Here is an 18,635-nt window from a genome sequence, read left to right as displayed (position 1 = left end):
CCACTGGAACAGTACTTTGAAATGGAAATGGCCATTGTTTTTTTTTTCCTAAAGGAAGAATTCACATTACCTTAATAAATAAATTCAATTTCACAGCAGTGATAGAGAGCATTATTAAACTACTAACATAATATAGCTTTCTTATTACATGAAACACAAATGTTTATTATGGGTTTCCTGATTTTTACTGTATATCTCTCTTATCTCAACATTTACTCTGAATAAGAAACAAATTTTAAAGAATACAACTGTATGTGGATATAGGATCTGTCACTCCTGTCCTTGCAAAGTATAAATTATTAAATTCAATGTATAATTCACAAGTAAGAAAACACATCTTTCATACAAAGATGTTTTATGCCTGAGGATGAACTTATCCAGTTACTTTCAACTCAGTGAAAGAAAATTCCAGATTTGTATGCTCTCTACCAAAATTACCTTACCTCTTTTACTGCCTAACTCAAATAAAATAAAAGCAAGTGGTCAGTTAAACTTAATATGTGAAAGTTACACAAAGAGAAAAATCCGGTTTAATCAGAATTAAAGCTATCTGCTGTGCAACCAAGGAGGTAAAGATTAGAAATTGAAGACAGAGAAACGAATGGACTTTGTTCACTCTCACTTTATCTTTACCATATTGAACCCTGTCCATTTAAGAATTTTGGGGGGTGAGGTTTGTTAAGGAGACAATGAAAAGGAGGAGGCAGAGGAGGAGGAAGAGATGGAGGATGAGGGAAAATGAGAAGAAAAAGAAGAACAGGTGGCGGGGGAGGAGGAGGGAGAAAGGGAAAGGGACAGGAAGAGGGAAGCTTCTCTCTCTCAAAGTGTGGCGGCAATAAAATATCCATCCTCCCCCCCCCCCCAATTCCAACTAGCTATTTTCTGCATCTTTTTAGATATAAAGTTCTGGTAACAATGCAAGATGATAAAAACCTGGATCTGCATCTAAGCAAATGTGTTGTATTGTCTTTCCTATTGACAAATAGTTCATAATGGTGTTGATAGCAGTGGTATGTGGGGTGGGGATGGGAACTATAGCAAAACACATCTGGGAAACAGAGGTTCTGGGTTTTATTCCTCTCTCTCTCTCTGATATTAATAAGCTGTATAACTCTAGGCAAGGTTACCTATATTACTCTGAGTCTCATTCTTCCTATTTATAAAATTGCAATGTTGGCCAACATCAGATGCAAAAATAGAGTCATCTCCCTTTTCTTGAGCATCTGTTTAAATAAATATGGATGAGGCCTGAGAGTTGTATGCCAGTTAAGATTTTTTTTAATTGCAATTAACAGAACACGTGACTAAAAGTGCCTTAAACAACAAGAATTTACCATCTGACATCACAAGAAATCTGGAGGTTTCAGCAGAGGTTAATTCAGTGGAACAATGACAGAGACATAATCAAGAATTTAGGTGGTTTCATTGTTTTATTGTACTATCTTTAGCTTGTCAATCATAGCTTGCCTCATGGTCCCAAGATAGATGTGACAGTTCCAGCAATCACATGTATACATAATAACATTCAACAAAGAAGAGTAGTAGTCCACTATGAACCTTTATTTGATTAAATATAGAGAAGTTTTCAAGAAGTTCCCGATCAGCATCCCCTCATGTTCCATTGACCAGGGCCTCGTCATATGCCCATGAATAAAACTATCATTGACATGAGGAATGGTTGGAGAAGCCATGAGAAAATGGAGAGTTATTCTCAAACAAAATTAGAGACCAGGGCTTCCCTGGTGGCACAGTGGTTGAGAGTCCACCTGCCGATGCAGGGGACACGGGTTCGTACCCCGGTCCGGGAAGATCCCACATGCCGCGGAGCGGCTGGGCCCGTGAGCCATGGCCGCTGAGCCTGCGCGTCCGGAGCCTGTGCTCCGCAGCGGGAGAGGCCACAACAGTGAGAGGCCCACATACCGCAATAAATAAATAAATAAATAAATAAATAAATAAATAAATTAGAGACCAGCCAGCATGGAAAAATTAACAAGTGTGGAAGAATAGATAAAAACAGTGTCTGTGATGAAATCTATTTTTATCAAGGACAGCAGTGATTCCATGTGCGGGTAAATTTGGGGAACCCGGACCTAAATAGTTACTAAGGAGCCTTGCCATTTACAAGATTTGGATACTCTGATTTAATCAGATGATTGGAAAGTTAAACATTCTAACAGTTTAAAATAATATATCTAATAGAGGTGAAATGTGCAATTATTGATCAGAGTATCCTGTTCACGTCAATCACGAAAAGCTAGCTACATAAAAAGGAATCACTTCTGTTAAACGATGAACCTGAATATTAGCACGGAAACCAAAAAGAAATATCCTACTGAGAGGAAATGCTGATCTGCTGTGATCTTTCAGGAACATTTTTATCCTGTATATAGTCTTGGAGGAAAAAAAAAAAAACATTTATTATAGGTTTTTATCAAGACATACATATATATACAGATACATAAAGAACTCTTCAGGAGTCAATGAAACCCTTCAAGAAACTCATTAACTTAAAGATATCACAAGGATATGAATGTAAATGTGTAAATTTCAGAACCAGCAAACATGCCATGCAAAATCTGGTTCTCCTTGGTCTGCCTCTTAAGGGTCCAAGTAAACCCTGAGTACCCCCAGCTTACTGAAGGATACAGAATGAAGACCAGAGCTAGAGTTTGTTTCCCAAGCAGTTGTATCCTAAAAGCACAGTAGCAAAGTAGAAATGTAGACAGAAGAGCAAAAATCTCTCCAGTATTTCTAGTGGGCCCAAAATTTATTCATTTTTATGGTTCTTTAAACTGTAAACAAATCACCAGTGAAGAAAACTTTGAAAATGCATATTTCAGAGAAGGCGATGAAGTAGAAGAGAAGATGACTTGGGTCATGTACTTGAACTCTAATGTTATGGTCGGAGATGAGTAGGCAAGATAATCCCAGCACTTGACCATGAGACAGAATATCCCACAAATTCCCAATAATCCACTTATGCTTGTCTTCTTTCTACCCTTCTAAATCAGGGCATATTTTATTTATTTTATATTAAGAATATAGAAGAAAAAGTAGATATAAATTAGTTGCTATAAGCTTGCTATCAAGCATTCATAAACTATATAGAAAATTTTTCTCTGAAATCAGTGAAACTACTTTAGACCTATTCCTACTTAGAAGTCATCTATGAAAAATTACAAATTCACATTCTTCATTTTTTCAAAGAGTAAAATAAGAATAAATGTCATGATACCATGTGATTTGGTTTAATTTGACACAAGTATCTGTGGTCTAGCCTAGGGATTAGCATGCTAATGTGGAACTCAGAAAAATCAGGTTCTAATCTGGATATATCTTGTATTCTTGGAGAAACATTGTCTTTTCATTTCTCTTTCTTCCACCTGTGAAATAAAGATAGTATTTGATATGACCTACTTTGTATAGGTGTAATAAGGATTAACAAGGGGATAACCATGGAGAATTTCAAAGACACCTTACATAAATTGAACACAAATCATTTGAAGAAGGCTAACTTTTTTCTCTTATGTCATTTTTTGCTTTGCAGAAATGGCAGCATTATAGTCATATTTGACCTTCTCTTTGCCCAGTGGGTGTCAGATGAAAATGTAAAAGAAGAAATGATTCAAGGCATTGAAGCAAATAAATCCAGCCAACTGGCCATTTTCCATATTGATGTGAACAGCATTGATATTACAGGTACCTGTGAAGAGTATTTGATTTCTTTGAATTGTTAAGCTATGAAATTAAAATTCTAGCTATGTATCAGGGGAGCAGTGGGATCACCCTGGACTTTAGAAACCTGTCTTATTGACTGAGGTAACACATTTACATAATAAAAATAAAATATGGAGAAACTGTTTTGGAGAAAAATGTCAGTGAGAAAATGTTTGTAAAATATCAAACATCAAAAAGGTTCTGAAAATACTGGCATGCATAAATGTTTGTGGGTCTGATCACACTTTTGCCATTGGCCAAGCACACCCTGACTTTCCAGGAATGCTGCATTGGAAAGTGACACATTACTTTGTGATATATAGATATTATTAGATTACATAGTAATTGGCAAATCCAGTCTCTGACTGAGGACTTAAAAGAAGGGCTTCCCTGGTGGCACAGTGGTTGAGAGTCCGCCTGCCAATGCAAGGGACATGGGTTCGTGCCCCGGTCTGGGAAGATTCCACATGCCACAGAGCGGCTAGGCCCGTGAGCCATAGCCACTGAGCCTGCGCAACAGGAAAGACCACAACCGTAAGAGGCCCGCATAACGCAAAGAAAAAAAAAAAAAAAAAGGAAGGAAAGGAAGTAAAAAGAGGGGATTATGAGTTTGATTCATCTCAGTTACTTATAAAAAATAAAACTTTATTTTAAAGTGATAAATAATTTTAAGATAAAAATAATCAAAGGGGAAGAGATATAGGACATCAAAAATAATAGCAAGACAATAATGCCTATCAATGTTAGGTTATTCTAAATTTTCCATTTTAGTTATTTCCCATTCAATTTAATTCAACAAACATGTATACATGTATACTGAGTCCTATTTTGGTTGAAAACAATAGTAAGTTGCCAGGCCAATCCAGATCCACAATCTCTTATCTGTAAACCTTCAGGCTAAATATGTTTTAGAATTCAGAAATTTTTAGATGTTAGAAAGCTCATCAATATATAAATATCCACATCAAGTGGAATAAAGGCAAACAGCCTATTGCCAGTTCAAATAGTTTTGCTTCAGAATGAGATGTCAGTATAGATTTGCCCTTAAAGGAAACATAAAAAAACATGCATTTTTAAAATTTTGTTATAGTGGATACAAAATTGCAGACCTCGAGTTGCTTTTCTTTACAACATGGGTTCATAAAGCACAGTACTCCTTCACTAAGCCCCCTACTATATCCTGCCGTGCCTGTTCAGTGAGAAGAAAGATCAGGCTCTTAAGTGTTTCTTCTACTGATGGTTTGGTCCCCTCTGGCACAGCTGCTGGAGCAGAGACTGTTTTGGATTTTTGTCTGATTCAAATGAGCTGAAAACTACTACTAACTATTATTAGCTACAACAGGTGGTTTTTCTATCAACACATTTACTCCTCATACCAATCTTATTACACAGTATCTTTACTACCCCCATTTTACAGATGAGACACCTAACATACAGAAAATTTAGCTATTTCGAGGTGGATTGAGGATTCTGACCCACGTGGTCTTAGCCTAATATCTGCGCTCTTATATTAGAGTTTCTTTGTAATAGTTTTGTCTTTAAACAATGTTGATTATTTTTCAATAGTCAATTTTCTTCTAGAAAGGTGGTATCTTGCTATCTTTATTTGAATAGGCATCAGTTTCTGGAGGTCTGCTGAGGCAAATGAATTGACAGGTGTGCTGAAACTTATTTTCATGACTCTATGGTGGGACTACTTGGGAGAGGGGAGTTTGTGGTTTTAAAAACTTTATTTATTCAATAAAACTATATCCTTTGAATTAACTTAGGATAAGGATCATAAATGCAATAAACTATATCACAACATCAACTCAAGAATATGATCCAGAAGTTGAAGTTACATTTAACTTGTTGAACTATATTAAAACACGTTTATAAACATAATTAATATAATTAACATAATCAACATAATTAATTTTAGGTGTTTAATATTTACTCGCATCATGTGAATTTTCAAATTTATTACATTTTTAAATTGGTTAATAATTTCACAGATACCTTTGATTTTTATGTAGTATACTGTCAAACCAAACATAGTGAAAATTAAAATATTATCTTTTTTATGAAAATATCTTGTAAAACTTATTTTATCTTCTTCATCAATAATCTACCATATAACATTTATGAAACTGCTATAGATCTTTTAGAAAGAAGACAGTGCAGTAATGAAGAAATACCATAATAAACAATCTAGTTAGTAGAAGAGGACATACCTCTTAACCCACTTACCATAAATATTGTTTTGAATGAAAACAAATTCATTAGATCATAAGATATGATTTTCTTTATTTTTAATATAGTCGTCATTATATCTTTAAAAATATTAAACATGTTAATGGGTGAAGAAAATAGCTAGTTTTTATCTTTTATGTGAAAAGCACTTTATACTTAAACAGTACTTAGTTCCCTGTAGATATTATCATGTGTAAGATTATTTTGGCATTCATTTGTTTCAGTGCAAAACAATTGATTCTAGGTCTGACAAGATATGGTGTGTTATATTGTCTCTCTTAAATATAAATTATTCTATATAATTATGATGAATAAATAGATATCTTTCTTAAATGGGTAAAATAAAGCAAATATTTTGCATAGGTAAATTTATAGAGAATACATAGAGATTCTGGAAATTCATCAAATGTATCACAATCAAATTATAATTAAATAAATAAATAGGAACATTCAGGATGAGAAAGGATGAAATGGAAACTCTGGTAGATCAGGTGCCCTTTGAATGAATATTCAAACTGCACTTGATGTTTTGTAATATATTTATACTCTAAGCCCTAACTTCAAACCAACTTTATTCCAGCGTCTTTGGAGAATTTCTCTACGATAAGTCCTGCAACAACTTCAGGTCAGTACTTATGGCATTTCAAAATGTATAATTCGGTGATCATAAAACTTTATGACATTAGGCAAGGATTCAATATTTTTCTGGCGGCTCTTTCTAAATTAGATATTTAGTCTTCATATCAAAATGTATAAAGCATACATTTGGTTAAGAATAACATAGTTAATAATATTGCAAAGTTCATAGTGCCTAGTTATATATACAAGGTTATGCATTTCCAATTCCAATGCTCCTTTCATATTTTAAATTCTATATATGTATGTATGCATATATGATGTGTGAGAGTGTTTGTGTGTGCGCATGTGTGTGATCTCAAAATATGGCTCTGATAATGCAGCCTTGGAAATGAAACCCTGACATTTGTAAGGTCACTATAAATGAGGGAAAGGAATTTAAAATATAATGAAATGATAACTTTCAAAATGTATCATACTCTTTGGAAAGGACAATCTAAAGTTTAATGTTAAATTTGCTCTATTCCAGCATTTTCTCCACCCTATGTTTCTAACTACAATTGGTCACTACCTCTTCACTTTGTCTTATCAAGATCATACTATCAAAAGAGTGCTTTGAGAAATTATCAATCATTTAAAAACTAACCTGAGTTATCTTAAAATGGAAAATCATTCTGTTGTAGAAAAATTATTCAAATTGAAGTCAAAAGATTTGAACACTAATCCTGTCTGGCAACTACCAGAATCACTGGGCATTTCACCTTCTGAAAATCTGCTTCCCATAAATTGTAAATAATAAAATTTTCTAATATTTTAGAAGTCATCACAAGTATTGAATTCATATACAAATGATTTTAAAGTGTAAATTGTTATAAAACTATAACCACATTACTTTTAGTGTTATCCATAATCATGACCATTTTTATAATATTTGATCTTGCATCTCCCTCCCTCCCACCCTCCCTATCCCACCCCTCTAGGTGGCCACAAGGCACTCAGCTGATCTCCCTGTGCTATGTTGCTGCTTCCCACTAGCTATCTATTTTATGTTTGGTAGTGTATATATGTCCATGCCACTCTCTCGCAAACATTATCTCATTTAGTTCTCAGAATGATTCTGTAGAGACTAATAATTTTTCCACTTAAAAATACATAAGTAATAAAGAATGTGCCCAGAGCCACACAGCTATTAATTATCAAAGTCAGGAATTAAAAAGAATTCCTCTGGACTCCAAAGCCCATGGTCTAAGCATAACTCAAGCTCCTATTTCAAACAATAGCAGATTAATCTAGAACATTTTAATCTATAGCCATTATGAAATTAATGAATTCTTATGTTTAGTTATTGATAATTGAAAAACATCATCTTCATTATTTAAAAAGTAAGCACATCTAAAAACCTCTGCTCTACAGCTCTAAAAATCAATAAAAGCATAATAGATTTATTTTCAGCTCCAGATACAAATGATGTATTCTTAAGTTAATAAATACTAATAATTCATAGTAATTTTTTAAATTCTCAAGTAAAATATTAAACAGAAGGAATTCCTAATAATCAGTTTTTAAATGTAATTGTTATTTTTATGTCATTTATTTTTACAGACAAGCTAACTACCAGCAGTCCTCTGGCAACTTCAGGTCAGTTTTAATATTATTTCTCTTATTTTAAAACAACTTTTTGCTAATATTTCATTTTGACTCCTGAGAATTCTCTGATAACACAGCAGTTAACAGTACCCTTATTTAATAGATAAGAAAACTAGAGGATCAAAGTTTATACTTTTAGCCTAATATTTTACCAAAAATTAACAATATATTTGAGGCAATCAAGGCCTGGATTATCTGATCTCACTTCAGTCCTTCATCTATTAGAGCCATGGTTATTACCTTTTGCCAAGAACACCACCAATAGGATCAAAATGTCTGCCAGAAAGGATGTAGGCTTCATAGGATGTGAGGGAATTTTTTCTCTAATTATTCTCTCTGCATGCAAGGGAGACGTGCTTGCTCTCTCCTCTTAACGGTATGGTTGCCAAACCAGTACCAAAGTTACCTTGGATTCATTCATTCAGCAATTTTTCATTAAATGCCTACCTTATGCCAACTCCTGATATGTATCTGTAATGTGAAAATTTTTCTGGATTCCTAGTAATTGTCTACTGTACCTTTGTCTATGTGCTGGTTAACCAAAATGTCTTCTCTGGTCCTAACTTAATCTTCATGTTAAGTGGTCTGGATGTGAACCTAATCTCTTTAGGTAAACTCCATAAAGGCAATAGTGTGTGGATCATCAGCTCCAAAAATAATACTGCCATTTTTATGTTATTAGAATTTATATCAAATGTTATATACATACAAGGAGAGAACATTTGTGAAATTATAAATGATCTCTGAGTAACACAATAATTCTTGGATAAAATGGTTGGTGTGATGTTTGAAAAGCAGAATGATATATGAATCATTAATCAAAATGCTTTATGAAACGAGTCATCCCACCTCTAAACCTATAGAGGTATTTTATGGTAGGATAAGCCTGCCTGGGGTTGTATGTAGGTGTTAACCATATAGTAGCACAACATATTGAAAAATAAAACTGCTCTTCAGCCCATAGTCCCTTATCCAATGTAGAAAACTATTTACAGCCTCTAAAATCACCTTTCAACACACTTTCAAAAACTGATTTTAGGATCTATAGTGACTAATTCCTTTAATCTAAAAATAAACTGAAAAATAATTCTAATATATTTTGAGAAATTTATTTCTAAAACTTTAAAAGTCAGCAACAAATATCTAAATTAGTGCTCTGTTTTCCATTTATCTGTCTGTTTACTGATTCACTGAGTGATTCAAATAACCCACAGTTATTGAGGACCTCTTAGGTATATAAAATGCTGTAAGAGAAATATGTGGAATGACTTAGTGGGGGGAAAAAATGTGTTAAAGCAAGGAATCCTTGGACTTAAGTTTTCCCCCTTACTCTCCTAAAGATAAAGCCACCAAAATTATAAAAAGTGGCTGAACCATATGACCAATTCCTTGCAGGACTATGTCTGGTCCAAAACGTCCATAAGAAATTTGTCCACACCAAAAAGGTCCTTGATAACTTGGTCCTGTCCAAAATCATTTGGCATGGACCAAATATGCTCATGGACATTTTATATAGGACCAAATTTTAAGGACCTTTTAGAATGAACCAAATGTCTTATGGACCAAAATATCTCACAGGCCAAAAGTCTTGTGACATATTGGCCAGTAGCAAAAGTTGGCTAACAGCCCAGTTTCTTCTGGTCAAAGGAGATGGAGAATGGGGAACAGAGAGCATGAGGGTAATACTCAACCCTTACTTTTCTCTCCTAGGGAGTGGAATAGAAATCTCCTTTCCTACATGTAAACTATAAGAATGGGATCAGTACATATTTAGTCCTATCTTTCACTCTTTATGTAAGCATTTGGTAATCAAAATGAAGACCAAAACGTAACATACAATTTTCAAACATTGAAAGTGTGTGGGTGAATTCACCATAACCATTTCCTCCAATTACTGTACACATCACTTTTGATAAGCTACCTAGTCTTCTTGAACTTTGTATTTATTATCTGAAAGACAAAGATTTAAATATATATCTTAGAGTGGTCGTGAAGAAGAGAAATAATACAAATACAAATTAATGACTGGCATAAAGAGTGACACATGTTAGATCCTTTCTCCTTTCCCCCTTCAGACTTAGACCAAAAAAAAAAAAAAAAAGCAGCTGGATACTTTTTTAAAAACATTTTTCAAAAACTAAACTAAGGTTAAGACAAGATTACTGTATTCAGTAATGCTCATTTTAATCTGATCATTTATTTGACCAAAGAAACTCCATATCCAAAGCTTTCCTGTTATTAGAGACTGTACTAAATTACTTTACTCAATCCTCACAAAATTATAATAAGGTGAGTAGGTGGCAAAATATCACATTCCCTCTTTTACTGGATCCATGAATCCCCAGTCATCCTTCCCATTTATTCCTCTCATATGTCAAGATACTATAAATCTATAGAAGGGAAAGAGACAATTAAATTTGAAAACTGCAGTTTCCAAGCAATAATTTATTATGAATATGGCTTTCAGGGATGTTAACTTTATTCTCATTTTTTATATACCTGGAAGACAGAGTGTGAGAAAAATCAGCAAATGCATGCATCGTATACCTGAGCGTTAGTAATATAAATTATGCCGCAGAGAATTTTTATATGATAGTTGGTACAAAGTCCATGAGGATTATGTTCTATTGCTCAACTGTCTTTGTTGCCAATTACTGTAAAGTTTTACTAACCCATTTGGAAGAATAAAGGGAGAGATGGGAACTAAGGTTGAATTATACCAATTGATTTCTGGCTGCTACAGTGTGCCTGAGAGGGGCTCTTTTGGGCAATTGTTCATATGCTTGAAGGGTTTCTAGAATACAGCTTGTTCTAGTCTTTTGTTGCTTACCATGTAGGCAATGATTGAGAAAAAAACAAAAGTTTCATTACCATGGGCTTTCTCAATCTCCAACAACATGCAATTTGCCACAATTCCATTATGTGGAGGGGTTTGGGGACTGAAGAAAAGGAACTGGCTGATTTGGTGAAGAACATAAAGTTGGGTCAAGAGAAGCTAAGGCAGAATTATACTCCTCAAATGAATTAATTGCCCCAGGACAAAGACACAGGCACTGTAACCAACACCAAATGTATTTTGACTTTAAGTATTTTTTTCTCTGCATTTGAGAAAAAATTATACATATATTGCTAAGCACTTTCCTCTAATTTAAGACATTCCTATGTACATGATAATAGAATTAAAGTGTCTTTCCACTATAATTTCATTTGAATTGACCAGTCATAGTCTTACTAAATAGATTAAATTTGTTCTTTTAAAGTAGATGAGAATTTCTGTAAGGTGATATCTCTTTTTCTAATATAGTACAGTGAAATGAACTTGGTCTCTCAAGGCAGGCATTCATGGATTCAGGTTCTGATTCCATTACTAAGTAAGCTATTAAAGGAGACAATTACCAGGAATTGGGTTTAATTTGTCTCATCTTTGGCCAGCAAGCGTTGTTACCCCTATTTAAGTAACAGAGAAAATAAAAATCAAGGATTTCCAAAATGTGATTTTCAAATTACTGTCTTGTGTGTAATACTTCTTATAACTGGTTTGGAAGAAAACAAATAATGGATTTCAGTCTTTTTATCCTCCACAATGCTCAGCACAGAGTCTGCACAAAGTAGGCACAAGAGATTCCTCACCCCAAATCACTGGACATTGATATGACTGTGAATCACTCTGAAGTAATCACATTTCAGTGTGTACTGACTCCTTCATAATACAAATATAAACAGTTACTTAAAACCTTCCATTTACAGAATTCCAAATAATATTAATTTACTGGTGGGTTTTCATAATTTGCCAAAAAATTAATATCCAGAAGATAAAATACCATATAGATATAAAAATATGCCAATCTTTTTCCCACTCAAGAAAACAGCAACTAATATTTAGACAATTTGAACAGCTTTTAATAAACAGAACCAATTATTATTCTCTTTGTGCACATTTCCTTAAATAGAATTTCTTAACTCCTTTGCTAAAAATTCCCTCTTGAGAAGTACAGTACCGATTTCCTAGAAAAGAAGAAATACTAGAGCAAAAATTAAGGAATGAAATGGTAAACTAAGTAGTACACAAATCAAAGGACTCTAGTTTTAAGAATGGAAGGTCATTTAAAAAAACTGGCATCTGGATAATTTCTGTAATAGTTATGTGTTAACCAATGGTTTTGTGGAGAATTGAAATCATATATGTGTACAAAAGGAGATGAGACAGAGACAGCAGACTAAGTAAAAATAAAATCTGATAAAATCCCAAAACACACTTCCTTTATATAGCAAAACAATATTTCTATGTGGCTGATTCCCACTAGCTATCTATTTTATGTTTGGTAGTGTATATATGTTCATGCCACTCTTTTACTTTGTCCCAGCTTACCCTTTCCCCTTCCCAGTATCCTCAAGTCCATTCTCTACGTCTTCGTCTTTATTCCTGTCCTGCCCCTAGGTTCTTCAGTACCATTATTATTATTTTTTTTTAGATTGCATATACATGCGTTAGCATACAGTATTTGTTTTTCTCTTTTTGACTTTCTTCACTCTGTATGACAGATTCTTAGTCCATCGACCTCACTACAAAGAACTCAATTTCATTTCCTTTTATGGCTGAGTAATATTCCATTGTATATATGTGCCACATCTTCTTTATCCATTCATCTGTCGATGGACATTCAGGTTGCTTCCATGTCCTGGCTATTGTGAATAGAGCTGCAATGAACATTGTGGTACTTGACTATTTTTGAACTATGGTTTTCTCAGGGTATATGCCCAAGAGTGAGATTGCTGGGTCGTATGACAGTTCTATTTTTAGTTTTTAAAGGAAACTCCATGTTGTTCTCCACAGTGGCTGTAACAATTTACACTCCCACCAACAGTGCAAGAGGGTCCCCATTTCATCACACCCTCTCCAGCATTTATTGTTTGTAGATTTTTTTATTATAGCCATTCTGACGGCTGTGAGGTGATACCTCATTGTAGTTTTGATTTGCATTTCTCTAATGATTAGTGATGTTGAGCATCCTTTCATGTGTTTGCTGGCAAACTATATATCTTCTTCGGAGAAATGTTTATTTAGGTTTTCTGCCCATTTTTGGACTGGGTTGTTTGTTTTTTGGATATTGAGTTGCATGAGCTGCTTGTAAATTTTGGAGATTAATCCTCTGTCAGTTGCTTCATTTGCAAATATTTTCTCCCATTCTGAGGGTCGTCTTTTCAGCTTGTTTATGGTTTCCTTTGCTCTGCAGAAGCTTTTAAGTTTCATTAGGTCCCATTTGTTTATTTTTGTTTTTATTTCCATTTCTCTAGGAGGAGGGTCAAAAAGGTTCTTGCTGTGATTTATATTATAGAATGTTCTGCCTATGATTTCCTCTAAGAGTTTGATAGTGTCTGGCCTTACATTTAGGTCTTTAATCCATTTTGAGTTTATTTTTGTGTACAGTGTTAGGGAGTGTTCTAATTTCATTCTTTTATGTGTAGCTGTCCAGTTTTCCCAGCATCACTTATTGAAGAGGCTGTCTTTTCTCCATTGTATATTCTTGTATCCTTTATCAAAGATAAGGTGACCATATGTGCGTGGGATTATCTCTGGGCTTTCTATCCTGTTCCATTGATCTATATTTCTGTTTTTGTGCCAGTACCATATTGTCTTGATTACTGTAGCTTTGTAGTATAGTCTGAAGTCCAGGAGCCTGATTCTTCCAGCTTGGGTTTCCTTTCTCAAGATTGCTTTGGCTATTCATGGTCTTTTGTGTTTCCATACAAATTGTGAATTTTTTTTGTTCTAGTTCTGTGGAAAATGGCATTAGTAGTTTGATAGTGATTGCATTGAATCTGTAGATTGCTTTGGGTAGTACAGTCATTTTCACAAAGTTGATTCTTCCAATCCAAGAACATGGTATATCTCTCCATCTGTTCGTGTCATCTTTAATTTTTTTCATCAGTGTCTTGTACTTTTCTGCACACAGGTCTTTTGTCTCTTTAGGTAGGTTTATTTCTAGGTATTTTATTCTTTTTATTTCAATGGTAAATGGGAGTGCTTCCTTAATTTCTCTTTCAGATTTTTCATCATTAGTGTATAGGAATGCCAGAGATTTCTGTGCATTCATCTTGTATACTGCGACTTTACCAAATTCATTGATTAGCTCTCGCAGTTTTCTGGTAGCATCTTTAGGATTCTCTATGTATAGCATCATGTCATCTGCAAACAGTGACAGTTTTACTTCTTCTTTTCTGATTTGGATTCCTTTTATTTCTTTTTCTTTGATTTCTGTGGCTAAAACCTCCAGAACTATAATAATATTGGTGAGAGTTGCAACCTTGTCTTGTTCCTGATCTTAGTGGAAATGCTTTCAGTTTTTCACCATTGAAAACAATGTTGGCTGTGGCTTTGTTATATATGGCCTTTATTTTGTTGAGGTAAGTTCCCTTCATGCCTACTTTCTGGAGAGTTTTTATCATAAATGTGTGTTGAATTTTGTTGAAAGTGTTTTCTACATCTGTAGAGATGATCATATGGTTTTTCTCCTTCAGTTTATTAATCTGGTGTATCACATTGATTGATTTGCGTATAATGAAGAATCCTTGCATTCCTGGGATAAACCCCACCTGATCATGGTGTATGATCCTTTTAATATGCTGTTGGATTCTGTTTGCCAGTATTTTGTTGAGGATTTTTGCATCCATGTTCATCAGTGATATTGTCCTGTAGTTTTCTTTCTTTGTGACATCTTTATCTGGTTTTGGTATCAGGGTGATGGTGGCCTTGTAGAATGAGTTTGGGAGTGTTCCTCCCTCTGCTATATTTTGGAAGAGTTCGAGAAGAATAGGTGTTATCTCTTCTCTAAATATTTGATAGAATTCACTTGTGAAGCCATCTGGTCCTGGGCTTTTGTTTGTTAGAAGATTTTTAATCACAGTCTCAATTTCAGTGCTTGAAATATTCTATTTCTTCTTGATTCAGTCTCAGAAGGTTGTGCTTTTCGAAAAATTTGTCCATTTCTTCCAGGTTGTCCATTTTATTGGCATATACTTCCTTGTAGTAATCTTTCGTGACCCTTTGTATTTTTGCAGTGTCAGTTGTTACTTCTCCTTCTCATTCTTAATTCTATTGATTTGAGTCTTCTCCCTTTCTTTCTTGATGAGTCTGGCTAATGGTTTATCAATTTTGTTTATCTTCTCAAAGTACCAGCTTTCAGTTTTATTGATCTTTGCTACTGTTTCCTTCATTTCTTTTTCATTTATTTCTGCTCTGATATTTATGGTTTCTTTCCTTCTGCTAACTTTGGGTTTTTTTTGTTCTTGTTGTTCTTTCTCTAATTGCTTTAGGTGTAAGGTTAGGTTGTTTCTTTGAGATGTTTCTTGTTTCTTGAGGTAGGATTGTATTGCTATAAACTTCCTTCTTAGAACTGTTTTGCTGCATTCCATAGGTTTTGGGTCATCATGTTTTCATTATCATTTGTTTCTAGGTATTATTTGATTTCCTCTTTGACTTCTTCAGTGATCTCTTGTTTATTTAGTAATGTATTGTTTAGTCTCCATGTGTTAGTATTTTTTGCAGATGTTTTCCTGTAATTGATATCTTGTCTCATAGTGTTGTGGTTGGAAAAGATACTTGATACAATTTCAATTTCCTTAAATCTACCAAAGCTTGATTTGTGACCCAGGATATGATCTATCCTGGAGAATGTTCCATGAGAACTTGAGAAGAAATTGTATAACGTTATTTTTGGATGGAATATCCTATAAATATCATTTAAGTCCATCTTGCTTAATTTATCATCTAAAGCTTGTGTTTCCTTATTTATTTTCATTTTGGATGATCTATTTGTAAAAATGGGGTATTAATGTCCCCTATGATTATTGTATTACTGTTGATTTCCCCTTTCATGGTTGTTAGCATTTCCCGTATGTATTGAGGTGCTCCTATGTTGAGTGCATAAATATTTATAATTGTTATATCTTCTTCTCAGATTGATCCCTTGATCATTATGTAGTTTCTTTCTTGGTCTCTTGTAATACTCTTTATTTTAAAGCCTATTTTGTCTGATATGAGAATTGTTACACCAGCTTTTTTTGATTTCCATTTGCATGGAATATCTTTTTCCACCCACTCACTTTCAGTCTGTATGCGTCCCTAGGTCTGAAGTGGGTGTCTTGTAGACAGCATATATACAGGTCGTGTTTTTGTATCCATTCAGCCAGTCTATGTCTTTTGGTTGGAACATTTAATCCATTTACATGTAAGGTAGTTATCGATATGTATGTTCCTGTTACTATTTTCTTAATTGCTTTGGGTTTGTTATTGTAGGTCTTTTCCTTCTCTTGTGTTTCCTGCCTAGAGAAGTTCTTTAGCATTTGTTGTAAAGCTGGTTTGGTGGTGCTGAATTCTCTTAGCTTTTGCTTGTCTGTAAAGATTTTAATTTTTCCATCAAATCTGAATGAGATCCTTGCTGTGTAGAGTAATCTTGGTTGTAGGTTTTTCTATTTTATCACTTTAAATATGTCCTGCCATTCCCTTCTGGCTTGCAGAGTTTCTCCTGAAAGTTCAGCTGTAACCTTATGGGGATTCCCTTATATGTTATTTCTTGTCTTTCACTTGCTGCTTTTAATATTTTTTCTTTGTATTTACTTTTTGATAGTTTGATTAATATGTGTCTTGGCATGTTTCCCCTTGGATTTATCCTGTAAAGGACTCTCTGCACTTCCTGGACTTGATTGACTATATCCTTTCCCAAACTAGGGAAGTTTTCAACTATAATCTCTTCAAATATTTTCTCAGTCCCTTTCTTTTTTCTTCCTCTTCTGAGATCCATATGATTTGAATGTTGGTGCACTTAATATTGTCCCAGAGGTCTCTAAGGCTGTCCTCAATTCTTTTCATTCTTTTTTCTTTATTCTGTTCTGCTGTAGTTATTTCCACGATTTTATCTTTCAGGTCACTTATCGGTTCTTCTGCTTCAGTTATTCTGCTATTGATTCCTTTTGGAGAATTTTAAATTTCATTTATTGTGTTGTTCATCACTGTTTGTTTGCTCTTTAATTCTTCTAGGTCTTTGTTAAACATTTCTTGTATTTTCTCCATTCTATTTCCACGATTTTGGATCACCTTTACTATCATTATTCTGAGTTGTTTTTCAGGTAGACTGCCTATTTCCTCTTCATTTGTTTGGTCTGGTGGGTTTTTACCTTGCCCCTTAATTTGCTGTGTGTTTTTCTGTCTTCTCATTTTGCTTAACTTACTGTGTTTGTGGTCTCCTTTTAGTAGCCTGCAGGTTCATAGTTCCTGTTGTTTTTGGTGTCTGCCCCAGTGGCTAAGGTTGATTCAATGGGTTGGGTAGGTTTCCTGGTGGAGGGGACTGGCACCTGTGTTCTGGTGGATGAGGCTGGATCTTGTCTTTCTGGTGGGTAGGACCATGTCTGGTGATGTGTTTTGTGTTGTCTGTGACCTTATTATGATTTTAGGCAGCCTCTCTGCTAATGCGTGTGATTGTGTTCCTGTATTGCTAGTTGTTTGGCATAGGGTGTCCAGCACTGTAGCTTGCTGGTCATTGAATGGAGCTGGGTCTTAGCATTGAGCAGGAGATCTCTGGGAGAACTTTCACCATTTTATATTATGTGGAACCAAGAGGTCTCTGATGGACCAATGTCCTGAACTTGGCTCTCCCACCTCAGAGGCACTGGCCTGACACCCGGCCAGAGCACCAAGACCCTGTCAGCCACACGGCTCAGAAGAAAAGGGAGAAAAAAGAAAAAATAAAATAATTAAAATTTTAAAAATTGTTAAAAATAAAAAAAATTAAAAGCAATAAAAATAAAGGTACTGGCACCTGTGTTCTGGTGGATGAGGCTGGATCTTGTCTTTCTGGTGGGTAGGACCATGTCTGGTGATGTGTTTTGTGTTGTCTGTGACCTTATTATGATTTTAGGCAGCCTCTCTGCTAATGCGTGTGATTGTGTTCCTGTATTGCTAGTTGTTTGGCATAGGGTGTCCAGCACTGTAGCTTGCTGGTCATTGAATGGAGCTGGGTCTTAGCATTGAGCAGGAGATCTCTGGGAGAACTTTCACCATTTTATATTATGTGGAACCAAGAGGTCTCTGATGGACCAATGTCCTGAACTTGGCTCTCCCACCTCAGAGGCACTGGCCTGACACCCGGCCAGAGCACCAAGACCCTGTCAGCCACACGGCTCAGAAGAAAAGGGAGAAAAAAGAAAAAATAAAATAATTAAAATTTTAAAAATTGTTAAAAATAAAAAAAATTAAAAGCAATAAAAATAAAGGAAAGAAAGAAAGAAGAGAGCAATCAAACCAAAAAACAAATCCACTAATGATAACAAGCATTAAAGACTATACTAAAAACACAACAATATATGGACAGAGAGAACCCTAGGATAAATGGTACAAGCAAAGCTATACAGACAAAATCACCCATAGAAGCATACACATACACACTCACAAAACGAGAAAAAGGAAA

At 34.6% G+C, this 18,635-nt stretch overlaps 1 protein-coding gene across 2 annotated transcripts in view; it reads left to right on the top strand.

Annotated features, from left to right (window-relative positions):
* Positions 1-18,635, top strand: part of TMPRSS15 (transmembrane serine protease 15) — a 130,760-nt gene that overhangs the window by 6,145 nt on the left and 105,980 nt on the right. The window contains exons 4-6 of one of the 2 annotated variants that reach the window (XM_024732023.1): positions 3,548-3,699; positions 6,530-6,574; positions 8,128-8,163. In XM_024732023.1, the coding sequence (XP_024587791.1) occupies positions 3,548-3,699; positions 6,530-6,574; positions 8,128-8,163 (233 nt within the window). The remainder of the gene's footprint in view (positions 1-3,547; positions 3,700-6,529; positions 6,575-8,127; positions 8,164-18,635) is intronic. The other variant, XM_024732024.1, reaches the window with a different exon arrangement.

This window comes from Neophocaena asiaeorientalis, unplaced genomic scaffold (assembly GCF_003031525.2).
Source record: "Neophocaena asiaeorientalis asiaeorientalis breed wild unplaced genomic scaffold, Neophocaena_asiaeorientalis_V1.1 scaffold55, whole genome shotgun sequence".
Lineage (NCBI taxonomy): Eukaryota > Metazoa > Chordata > Mammalia > Artiodactyla > Phocoenidae > Neophocaena > Neophocaena asiaeorientalis.
Note: the sequence above shows the minus strand (reverse complement) of the source record. Positions and strands in the feature narration are given on the sequence as shown.